Source organism: Melanostigma gelatinosum, assembly GCF_949748355.1.
Source record: "Melanostigma gelatinosum genome assembly, chromosome: 16".
Lineage (NCBI taxonomy): Eukaryota > Metazoa > Chordata > Actinopteri > Perciformes > Zoarcidae > Melanostigma > Melanostigma gelatinosum.
In genome coordinates, this window is record NC_136649.1 from 7,993,098 (window position 1) to 8,006,266 (window position 13,169).

Here is a 13,169-nt window from a genome sequence, read left to right on the forward strand (position 1 = left end):
GCAGGTCCCACACTGACATATTGCAAGTGGAGGAGAGTTTCCAGGGAATGAGAGGAGCGCAAGTTCTCAGAGAAAGACATTTTGTAATGAGAGCATATTACGAATCAAATCCCTTGGCGGCTAATAGGAAGTGACTGACTTTTAAAGCTAGTATCAATTATACGAGCTGTGAGGAGCATCTTGCTTTAGCTTCCGATACCTAATGTCGAAGTGATTTATTTTCCAGAGGAAATGATGGAAATGCATGCAGTGACCCAGAGGTAGTGTGCAGAAAATAGACGTCCCTGAGCAACTGTATATGAATTGCAAACTTTTATTCAAACTGCCCGAGTTAATCCCCTAATTATTAGCACTCTGATGCAAATGGGGTATTGTTGACTGTGGGCCCTCTCATTCACAGAGATGAATCATCTTCTCTCTGACTGAATGAGAGGCCTGAAGCAGGGAGCGAGCGAGCCGGAAGGGATTTGACAAACACGTGTTATCATAATTATGCAGACGACACACAAATCTACATAACTATGTCACCAGGGGACTATAATCCCATACAAGGGCTGGGTAACTGCATTGAACAAATCAACAACTGGATGTGCCAGAATTTTCTTCAATTAAACAACGATAAAACAGAAGTAATTGTTTTCGGTACCAAGGATGAACAATTGAAAATCACCGCTCAGCTTCAGTCACTGATGTTAAAACCCACAAACCAAGCCAGAAATCTAGGTGTAGTTATGGATTCAGACCTCAACCTGAACAGCCATATCAAGACAATTACAAAATCAGCCTACTATCACCTGAAGAATATATCAAGGATTAGAGGACTTATGTCTCAACAGGATTTGGAAAAACTTGTCCACGCATTTATCTTCAGCAGACTGGACTACTGTAACGGTGTGTTTACAGGTCTCTGTAAAAAGTCCGTCAGAAAGCTGCAGCTGATTCAGAACGCTGCAGCTCGAGTCCTCACTAAGACCAGGAGGGTGGATCACATCACTCCAGTTCTGATGTCTTTGCACTGGCTTCCTGTCCAACAAAGAATTGACTTTAAAATCCTGCTGTTGGTTTACAAAGCACTGAATGGTTTAGGGCCAAAATACATCTCCGATCTGCTGCTACCTTATGAACCATCCCGACCCCTCAGGTCGTCTGGGACCGGTCTACTTCCTGTTCCCAGAGTCAGAACTAAACATGGAGAAGCAGCGTTCAGTTTTTCTGCTCCACATATCTGGAACAAAGTCCCAGAAAGCTGCAGGTCTGCTGAGACCCTCAGCTCATTTAAATCAAGATTGAAGACTTTTCTGTTTGCTGCTGCCTTTAATTGAACCACGTTCAATTCATATATTAATACATTTCCTGCATTTCTGCATTTTACTACTGCATTTTATTTCTTGCACTGTTTTTTAATGTTTTAATGAATGTTCTTAATTGTTTTTAAATCTCCTTTTCTTTTGCCTTATGTTTTGATGCTTTTAATGGTTTTATGTGAAGCACTTTGAATTACCTTGTTGAAATGTGCTATACAAATAAACTTGCCTTGCCTTACTGATACGCGGCTACTACTTCTTCTAAATACCAATACTTCTTCTAAATACTAATACTTCTACTACTAATGATACTTCTACTACAACTACGACTTTGAGGTTCCTGACTCTTTTCAAATGAGAGCACTTTCCCTTGTTCCCATTTCCTCCGAGATCCAGAGAAGCGTCTGTTGAATGTTAAAATCAAGGATGGGCTTTAATCAATACTTGCCATCGATGTGAACATATAATTGCAACAGGCCTCAACTCGGACAGTACAAATGCCTCCCCTGAGTTTTGTGGCGAACACGTTGACAACAAGAGACCGTCTAACATCAGCGGGCTCCTTTTCCTTCTTCTTTTTGAACAGATGTGAGTTAACGCTTGCCCTTTTCAAGCGGCGACGCCTCTTTGCCGTCGTGGTTTGGCGTCATCTGTAAATCGAAAGAGACAAGAGTCCTGAAATGTATATCCACGGGACTTCTCCTTCACCGGGAAGGGAAAAGCAGACGTTTCATTGTGTGCAGATTTTCTCTGGATAAGTAAGAACCTTGTACGTGGGCTATTTTTAGTGTGTTTAATAAGTTTGTTAGGATTTCACACGAGTTTAAAGGGAAGATAATCCTCACCCCTGCCCCAGCTGCAGCGAGCCTCGGATGCCCACGAAACTTGGAACTGAACGATAAAGCACTTTTCAAAAATGCATTACACTGAACTTGTTTGCTGAAGATAACATAATTAGAATGGTTGCAGTGAGAGTAAAAAAAAACAGCTGGAATATGCTAAAACTCATTTTGCTGAACGGGGAAGAGGCCTGCGAATCCGCGGTGGTACACATAGACCATGAAAAATGGATGAGATCTACCTCCCGAGACTAAAATTAGACAGGAACCTAATATGCTCAGTGTCCTTCAAGTAACACTCTGATTTATAAGCCACAACAAGAGACTCAGGGTGAGAAAAACAAAAAATAAGTCTTCCGTTCTACAAAACAGTCGCCAAGATAGGTAGAGAAACGTAATGCCAGTCGCCACAGCGTGGAGAATCAGATGATCCCTTTTGGATGAAAACTAAGCAGCCATTGAAATGAAGCAATGGGGTCTTTTTTAAGCAATCGCATCACACAATATGATTACTGCGTGACTGTCCTTCAGTGACTACGCTGCTGCAGAATATAAAGGTGCGATTTGAGCGCGTGCATGTTGATGTTAGTGTGGCCTTTGGCAAGCAGCTAATAGATGAGCAGCATAGTTCATTAATTAAAGAAGGACCTTAATAGGCTTTTTTTCTTCACAGGCTTCTGGAAGAAGCATCTGTGGAGAACACCAGTAATTAATTGCTTACTAACATTTAAAAGTGCAGCCTTAATGGCTTATTCATTTATCAATTAAAGCTCTTTTATTTGTTGCTGTAAAGTAGTGACTCAAAAACTACCCTGAAATGTCTTTGGTTCCCAGCTTTAGGAGAGATCAGCTCATCTTCACAAATATCTACTGAACTTTTCCAGGCCATGGAGATAACATATCGGAATTCTTAATTTCGCTGGTGCTAAGAGATAATTGCGAGATAATAAGGGCTGCATCAGCGATGGATTTAAAACATGTTTTGCTGTTGAGGACTTCGTTAATGAGCGTAAAATGCCAAGACATAAATCTTAATTGATTTTTGTGGGCCACTTGGGCGATTTGCGTCATTAACATGGATTTGCAGTTGTGATTGCATCTACCTGAAAGTCCAATAATCGCTCTCCTTTTAGCTCCGCTTTGATCCCCACCAGGCCCTGAGGGAAATACTCTTTAGCTGTGGAACACTTCAGTGTGTTCGCCAGCTTGTTGCTAACGTCTTCCATTCAGTGCATTCAGTGCGAGAGCCTGGTGATAATTCAAGTGACACCTGTACTTTTACACATAGCTGTTTGATTTATTCTGACAGCATTGGATTCAGATGTGTTGAAAGTGTTACGGAAATGTCATGAGGTTGCCGTCACAGCCTAAAAGACTAATTCAGACATGTGAAAATCAGCATATCTGTTTCTTTGTTTTCCAACGTGTTATACTTATATGACAAACTTATTTTAAGCCGCAATGTTTTTCCTAAACCTAACTAAGTGGTTTTGTTCCTTGTGCCTCAACATAACAGCTAAAGTGTGTAATAATGAAATGTATGAATGTAAATTGCTGTGCTATTTATACACCTTCCTCTGAGATTGGGTTGATGCAACAGGAAGCATGTCTGTAAGGGGCTTAGCTTTGAATTTAAAAGTGACTGAGTGTCAGAGTGTTTGTGCTTTGTCTTTCACCTCTGGGGGCTGTAGTTTAGAAGCACTACCCCCCCCCCCCCCCCTGTCTGTCAGTGTGAGCAAACACCGACACTAAGTATTAACTGGACTTTTCTAAATCCAGAGACTGCAGGGTAAAGCAATCTCCCCTGTGAGCCTGCGGCACAGCTGACGTACAACAAGCCACACGGTGGGAGACAGGATGCGCTGTTGATGGCTCAACAAAGCAACGGCTTCGGAGGAAACGCGGCCAGCGGTGCGGAAAGGAGCGGCTTAATTGGCAGAGTTTGAATGCACAATCACTAATTGGCCGCGAGGAGCACGGTTCAGCATCCGATTCCCAATAGCGTTCCGAAAACTGCGCTGACATTTTGCACTCTGCAGGGTGGTCAGTGGGTGTGCAGACTCCCCAGAATAGAAAATGCACAAGGCTTGTTAGCATTTGTTGTGGATGCACAGTGAATTATCATTCATCTGAGCTCAGGCTATGCTGATGTTAAGAGTATTGGGGATTTCTTCTTGCACAATCCACATTTGTGTCAAAGCTGTAAAAGTCTGGTTCTCCTCCGCTGCATCTTCTGTGTAATAACACGGACGGAAAAGCAATCAGCGCTGATTTCCTGAGTCCCGTCAGAGACAACTTGATGACTAGAACACGCATCCCTCATGTTTCTTTTTTAAAATGCAGTGCATCACAACAAGCTCTGAATCAGAGTCAAATTACATGTGAAACACAGTTAGCGGGACGTAAACACAATTTGCACGTTTGTTTGTGCGTCCACGCGTAGAAGTGTAAAAAAAAAAGAACGATCGGTTTAACGACGCGTCGCTTCAGGTCAATCATGCAGAGTATGTCGTGTTATGTGCTCACACTGCGGCAATAATCGCCAACATGTGAACTCTCTCATGTGAAATAATTCCATTGTTCATGCCCGCTATTATATCTGGAAATGAGCAACGCGTGCCCATGTTTTATATTTCAAGGGAAAACAGCAGGATAAATGCATGCAGCACGGTTTACGACTCCAGTGATCCAAAGTGACAAATGAAAAATTCTAAGAGAAATATATGCTTATTTTTTTCTTTTTTGGGGGGGAATAAAAGTGTGCATTTGACTTCTTTGCAGAGGTTGTATTGGGTAAGATTAATGTCGAGGAAAACAACAATGGCTTCTTTCCGAGGAGTTGGGCGCAAAATAAGTGAATGCAAAGCCTCGTGTTTGTGAGGCGGTGCGAAGAGGAGGAGAGAGGATTTATAGTGGAGATTATTATGCACAGTCACTGCTAAAGCCACCCGTTCCTATAATGCTGTCTGCCTAACCACACACACATATTGGGGTAACTGTGCTACAAGCATTAGCTGAAAGTCGCGGCACTGCAGACGGCACGTCTCACAAAGATGCAACACAAAGCATTGATTCCATGGACACCTGAGGGCGGGCACGCAGTCTGTCAATACAGGTCATTATTTATTCATGATTCATTTTGAAGCGATCAATGCTGTAATTTGGAGTAGTTTAAAAAAAAACTAATTGGCACAGTCCAATTAAGTTATTAAGTTATTCTCAGTGCAAAAAAAAAAAGCATTTGCTCTGCTCCTGTACAAAGATGTAGATCTGGAAAGTGGTGCGTTAATGAACGGGGCTGTGGTGGTGCTCGTCGTGTTAAATTAAAATCAACATGAGCGTTGCTTTGAGTGTTGGAGTAGATCTCCAAGAAGAGCTGGAATCACTTTCTCGAGCTTTACTTGGTTAAATTCACATTATAAATCCCGGTCAACTCAAGCAAACAAGGGTTTTATGTAATCTGGTAAGCGTGGCTTTCCTCGTTTTTTCATGTATTTCTGCTTTATCTCTCTTTATTCCTCCCTCTTCTCTCTCACAGTGACTCATGCATCAGCCTACAGCTGCTTTTTCGGCTGTCAGATTTTCCACAGTTTCACTGACTCTAATCCAATTCAGAAGCAAATCCCAAAACGCCCAACCCTGTAGGCTGCCCTTCTCAATGACCCCCCTCGCCATTACCATTTACCCAGAATTCTGTGGGATCTTTTGTGTTTTCCGTCTTGCCCACGACACGGTTGGCTCAGAGTGTTTCCAAAAGATATGGCATGGGCTCGAAGGGAGTAAAGAAATTGCCACTACAGTACTGTATGTGTGCCACCTAGGTCAGCCCGGATCAGCCTATTAGAGACACAGCTGCATGTAGGCCACTCGGAGTGGTGAGTCATATGCTAATTTCGTGCTATAGATAACTTCAAGTCTGTGAAATGATATTTTAACTTCCTTTATTAATTGTGTTATCACCTTATAAAGTCAAGTTAGCAAACAGCTGATCTACTCATCCAACAGACATGGAGCAACATTTGGAGTTGTGTCTCGTATAAAGTCTAACATTCGCTCTTTATCTCTGATTTGGTCTCTAATGGGGGAACTATCGTCGCTACATTCTCCGCTATAGTTCGAGGACTGGTCATTGTTCGGAAGGCCCCTTATTCCAACACCCCAATAGTCAAAAAAATGTCCCATTGGACCCAAAGCCCATTTGTCCGATAGCCTGTTATCCCGAAAACAACCGCCCATTCTTATGAACGGCTAATTATTCTAAATTCTAAAGTTAAACTAGCTTTGTCTGTCTGCCTTGTGTTGCTAGGCAGGTAGCATACAATGGGTTTATCAAAAATGAAAACAGTCTTTGGACGTAAGAACCAAAGCAATGAGCAGGTATAAAAATGCTCTTTAGCACTGAGGGGAACTGCAGAGTTATATGATAATTACCACCATGAGCAAGACATGACACATTTTCTTCAATGCTAGTATAAAAACTATTGGTGCAGCTCTAAAAGGTCAGTGTAATTATCTGCTGATGTGCCACCAGATGTGATGCTGCGGTTTAATGACGGCGAAGCAATGAGATCACAAAGTACAACTTTGTGATCCTTCAAAATGTTACTTTTAATTGTTGCGTGTAGCGTTTCTTAAATGCGCGACCACATTTCCAATGTACCCAGCAGCTTTCTGTTCTGTCTCCTTCCTCCTTACCATGTTGGAAGAGATTTGTATTCCCATCTGGCTTTCACTCCTTCCACCAACTGTCATTGCTGGAAAGCCTGAAAAAGCTTAATTTCTACAGTATTTAGCTGTAAAAATAGAGGCCTTGTTAAAACAACCTCCTAAATCTCCAACTAACTGTGAACAGTTGCCACAAAATACAAAAGACAATATCAGCTGCAGAAGCCACCACTTCTTTCAGCACTTATTCCTTTTAATCTTAGCCGTGCTTTGAAACCACATTCTGCCATATAGACTTGTAGGATCACATACTATTATATCGTATTACAGTCTGTCAACCTGTATCTGCTGTCCATTCAGTCACTCTGTGGTGGGAGAAACATGTCTTAAAGGCAAACAACTGAAAACAAAAAGCTGTTGTATGCCAGATATGGATTGGGGACAGGAAACAGACCGCAGGATCAAAGCTTTCAAGGTAATGCACTTTAACAAGTGCTGAAATTGTATTTTTAGTCTTTATTTGATCAGTTCCTGCACTCTGTAACCTCGGCCTGGATAGATTTTTATAATTTATTATTATACGTTTTTTTTGAATACTTAAAATACATTTACAGTTATTTGAGTAATTCAAGTTTTTCCAGTGGCCTATCGAGGATCCTGAACTGTCTTTCTTCAAGGGTTTAACTTCATAAATAGCTCATAACAATAGCCATTTTAATCATGATGTTCTTTCTGATATGAGCTTAAATACCTTACAAGGCCATAGTGTTTTTCAGCGCTGCTTGCTGCATGACACACAGCTCTCCGACAGGATCACCAGAGCAGTTCCCCACCGCAGCAGCAGGCAACTGGACTGTAATGATTAAACAGAGAGGCAGAGAGGAACAGGGGCCGACGGGCAAAGGCAGACAGATAAATACACAAAGACAGAAGCGGGCTTGTGGACGGATAATAAGGTAGACAGACAGAGATAGTTACCAGAGCACCAGATGGATGGGCAACAAGACAGGTCGACAAATAGCAAGGCGGCCAGAATGACAGATTGGAAACACCTTAAATTGGGCTCTGTAGCAATGAAACTGAAGGGATGTACCGTAATCAATTTGTGTGTTCTCTCAACGCGAGGACCAAAGGAATTTGAATTTTAAAAAACATCGCCGGCCTTACTCTATTTCTTCCATTTTTTTGTTTTTCATTAATGTGATTGGCAGACTACATAGAGCGGATGGGAGTAAGGGTTTGTAGTTGCTGTGGCAACGGCCTGCTCTTTGTTAAAGGCTACATTCCTGGAATCTGATGTTTCTGCGCCGCGATCGATAGAAAACCCAGCCTGCAGGAGGGACTGATGAACGGACTCGGGCTTTTGCCAGGCCAGGTAGGACCGGCAAGAGATAGAGAGAGAGAGCGAGAAAGGAGTAAGGTGGAAGATGTGCGAACAGGAGGACGGAGAGATAAAACAGCGATAGGTAGAAAGAGGGGAGATATGGAGATGCGAGCGGTGCAGCTGTTGAGCCGGGTGGAGGGGTGAGTGCTGTGGGGAAGAGGAGGGCGTGTGTGTGTGTGCTCCCCAACTCCTTCTGCCTCATCTCGGTTATTTTCTGAACGTCACTCACTTCACTAGTGTGTGTGTGTGTGTGTGTGTATCTGTGCACTCATCATCTACTTGCCTTTTTGCTGGGGAGATCCGCGAGCAGTCGGAGCTTTTTTTTTTCTTCCTTTTTTTCGAAAGACACCTTTCATATTTCGAGCATGTTTTCTTTGCCTTTGCGACGTGCGCTCAAAATTTCCCAGCGCTCACAGATGCGCCTGACGTTTTGCACACCTAATTGGCAAAGATGGCCATGAGCGGAATGCAGATATGACCGGTAATGAGGCAATTATGGTCAGCCTCACTGTCTACACAGCCATCTGTCAATTCTACAACCTGTGGCTGCTGGAAGGTGTTTTTCTGTCAAGGGCTGTGTCTTTCCAAGCCGTGAGGAGGCAGGGCCCTCGGAGAACATAGTGTTTAACAGTTAACTGTGCATCCCTCCCCTCATCACCCTGCCGTTATCCTGTAGAAACCTGGAGCCACGTTTCACAGAGGAAATGAACAAAATGTAAAAGAAATGAGAGAAGAAGAAAGAAAAAAAAAAGCACAAATCAAATCTTTCAGGAGCCACTCCAAACTTCACAGATTTTATTTGATGTGTTGGTTTTCACATGCAACGTGCAGTTATCCTGCTATGCAAAGCAGAAAGTGCTGCCATACCAATAGAGTGGTCTCGTGTGACGTCACAGTTTAGCTGTCGGCCATGTTGGAGTACACACAAAGCCACTTGCATGCACGGCTGAGTCGCATAACCTATCGGTGGTGAACTTTTGTGCTGTCTTTGGTTGTGGCAGCAGAGCTGATAGAGACAAGAAATCATTCTTTCGTTTGCCAGCGGTCATTACACATCAAGGAAATGACACGAAGGAGCTATCCAAGCGACGTCGCGAGAAATGGCTGTCACGCATCTCTCGAGATATAAAGGAATGGAATTTGGCGTACACTAGAGTATGTGCGGATCACTTTATAAGTAGTCAGTGATTTTATTCACAAATTCGTTTGTGAACAGTATTTAATAAAGGAAATATAAATTAAACTTGGACATGAGAAGGTTACCGAAGCTTCATCGGCCCGTGACAGCAGTCGGTGCCAGAGACGTGTCAAGCGTGTACAACAGGCGAAACACAGAGATGCAGCCTCAGCATTGCATGATATGAGTTTAACGTTGGATCATGCATATGACAGCCCACCAGCAGCAGAGGATGAGGACGAGGATAAGAATAACCAAGCCAACCAGACAGACCTCGGTGGGGCCACGATTGCAGCAATGCAAGCTGAGATGCAGCGCCTACTCTCGGGAAATCTGAATTTTTAAAAGGAACTTTCCGATGAACGATCCATGTTTGATTCAGAATTTTTCGAAAATAATGATGAAAAAGTGAGATATTATACTGGACTGCCGGACTTCTCAACCCTGTAAATTCTATACCATTTTATAGAACCACACATCCCATATTCTACTTGTGTAAGGACTGGGGGTGTTCACGAGATACGTGTAGATGTTGGCGTAGTTTACCGATGGAAGATAAGTAGGATCGGCACTGAAACGATCTGCACTCATCGTATAGGGATCCAAGTTAACAATAACCTTCAATTTGGCCAGGTAGCGAACCTTTGATGCACTATCCAGTGATTCAAAGTATTGTATTTTCGCCGCACTTCCTTGTTTACGCGCCGCCATGTAGGATCTTGTATGTACTCCAACATGGCCGACCGACCTCGTAACTAAGGAGATCGTGACGTCGGTGAGACCACTCCATATGCTTCCATGAGCTGAGACTGCGTGTGCTACAGAGACGAGCACGGCGACTGCAGTGATGTTACCCTGCCTCACTGTTCAGACTGGGGTTGAGCCTGCGAGTGATGCGCACACATCAAGCGGCTCTATCGAGAGACACCACTTTACTGATTGCTTTAGAAAAAAAGCCGGGTCATTTCAGGAATAACTGTAACGCAGTTTGATTTATGATTAAACAGGAGATGTATGCATTCTCTACGCATGATTTTTAGCGTGAAATATAGAAACGTAAAATGAAAGAATGAGCCAGTAACTCTGTGGATTCACTTGTAGGAGCAAACATAAGCTCCCATTTCATTTCCTGTTCAGTTTGTCTTTTAGTTTGATCTCCACCCCACCCCCTTCAGACTCTCACACGTGTACAAACCATGATCGTTGATGCGAGCTCCACAGTCGCACGCATGCAGCAAATACCGAACCCACGTGCATTTCGCCTCGCTGCACTCTAACGAGGGGTCTTTTCTCGCCATTGGGCCAAAACATTTTCCATCCTCACGCAACAGCCACCAGTTCGCCTGCAACCTTTTGTGCTAACACAGTTGAACGTTCACATTTATCCGCAGCTGGTATTTATCTTGCTGTGCCCTGCTGCAAGTTTAATTCCATTTTACCCACCTTGCCAGGAAAAGCGAAGGTTCATTAAGGGAGAAAAGGCTTGACAGTTTAAAGAGACATGAAGTGTAAAAGGTTGAAAATGTAAAAAGGCGGCGAGAGTAGGTGAAGACAGACTGAGTCGAGCCGAGTGTGGAGTGTTCTAACACATTTCTTGTTCGTGTACTGTGTCTTGCAGGGCTTGTTCGTGATGGTGCTCTGTATGGACAAGAAGCTGTGCCATGACAGAGGGCAACGTGGGTAAAAGAGACATGCGACACCCAGCCCTGAACCACTGCCACCTCTTCCTGGGCGGGGCCTTGCTGCTTCTCCTGGCCAGCCCGACCCTGAGCTGCCCCGCCCGCTGCGAGTGCTCCGCTCAAACCAAGTCGGTCAGCTGCCACCGCAAGCGCCTGCCCACCATCCCTGAAGGCATCCCCATTGAGACGCGCGTCCTGGACCTCAGCAAGAACAAGCTACGTATCATCACGCCGGACAACTTCTCCTCATTCCAGCAGCTGGAGGACCTGGACCTCAGCGACAACCTCATCAGTGTGGTGGAGCCCGGCTCATTCCGCTCTCAGCTCGCTCTCCGCTCGCTCAACTTTCGCAGAAACTTGCTTCAGCTGGTTCCCGCTGGCGTGCTGTCGGGCCTGACTAACCTCACCCGCCTCGACGTCAGCCACAACCGACTGGTGGTTCTCCTGGATCATGCTTTCCAAGATCTGCGAAGGTTGACATCCCTCGAGGTGGGCGACAACGAACTGGTTTTCATCTCTCAGCGGGCCTTCACGGGATTACTTGGACTCCAAAGTCTGACCCTGGAACGTTCCAATCTGACCGTGGTTCCTACTGATGCTCTGGCACACCTGCACAGCCTGGTCGAACTGCGCATGCGCTACTTGAGTATTAGTTTTCTAAAGCCTTTCTCCTTCAAGAGGTTATCACGTCTCCGCCGACTGGAGATCGATTACTGGCCCTGGCTGGACACACTGCCTCCCCTCTCACTGCACGGCCTCAACCTCACGACGTTGATCATAACCAACACCAACCTGTCTGCCTTCCCCGGCGTGGCACTGCGCAACCTGCCCTACCTCACACATCTCAACTTGTCCTACTGTCGCATCCAGCACATCCATCAGGGTGACCTGGGCCAACTCCCACACCTGCTGGAGCTCCACCTCCAAGGGTCTCATCTGATTTCTATTGAGCCCTTTGCATTCGCGGGCCTCAAATCTTTGCAGCAACTGGATGTGTCACAGAACCGCCTGGACTCTCTGGAGAGTGGAGTGTTTGCCTCGCCAGACATCCTCCAGAGGCTCTGTCTGGGTGGAAACCCATTAGTGTGCGACTGCAGATTGCTTTGGCTGCTCAATAGCCATAAGCCCCCCTCTCTGCAGATTCTGGATGTGCAGCCAGAGTGCAGTGCCCCGGAGCACCTCCTGGGGAAACCACTCCGTGACCTCAAGGAGCCTCTGGTCTCCAGATACATGACCTGCACCAAACCCCGGATTGGACCCAACACGACCCAGCTGCTGATGGCTGATGAGGGTCAGCCGGCCCGCCTGAGCTGCACGGCGGAGGGAGTGCCTCGGCCCTCAGTGGTGTGGATTACACCTCACAGACGTTCCATCACAACCAAGAGCAGCGGCAGGGTGGAAGTCCAGCCAGATGGTACCCTGGAGATCAAGGAAGCGGAGCTGCATGACAGCGGTGTGTACTTGTGCATTGCCAGCAACCCTGCTGGCAACGCCAGCCTGTCGGCCTCTTTAGCTGTGAAGAGCATGGGCATTGGGGACAGATATCACTTCAGCAACAGGAGCTCAAACTATCTGACGGACTCTAATAGCACATGGGGTAATGGGACAGTACTGTACAACATGACAGTCCCCATAGACCTCAAGACTATCATTATATCAACAGCAATGGGCTGCCTGTCCTTCCTAGGTGTGGTCATCTTCTGCTTCCTTATTCTGTTCATCTGGAGCCGAGGGAAAGGACGCCATAAGAGCAACTTTGATATTGAGTATGTCCCTCGCAAGTCCAACGGGGCGGCATCAGACGTGACAGAAACAAGTGGCCCGCGACGGGTCAACATGAAAATGATTTGAAAAAGGATGCAGGCTTACATGCAGGCTTACACATACGACAGCGAAGTCTACAACAAAGTGCACATATCAGCTGAAAAAAAAAAGAATTTTTTTCTATGACTCAGTGGATTTGTGACAAACGAAATTGACGTACTATTTATAGTGGGTGTCGATATGGCAGTGATCTCGTGATAAAGTGGGCATGTGAATATAAAAGTGATCTATGAAACCGTGGACGTGTTTATATGAAATAATGTTCTCATACAGTACATTGAATATACTACTATAACC

At 45.0% G+C, this 13,169-nt stretch overlaps 1 protein-coding gene across 1 annotated transcript; it reads left to right on the forward strand.

Moving 5' to 3' along the window:
• Window positions 1-11,030: 11,030 nt before the first annotated feature.
• Window positions 11,031-12,899, forward strand: lingo2b (leucine rich repeat and Ig domain containing 2b; the record flags this gene model as incomplete). Its single annotated transcript, XM_079285953.1, has 1 exon — window positions 11,031-12,899. The coding sequence occupies one exon, from the start codon at window positions 11,031-11,033 to the stop codon at window positions 12,897-12,899; it is 1,869 nt and encodes a 622-aa protein (XP_079142079.1).
• Between the last annotated feature and the right edge of the window lie 270 nt (window positions 12,900-13,169).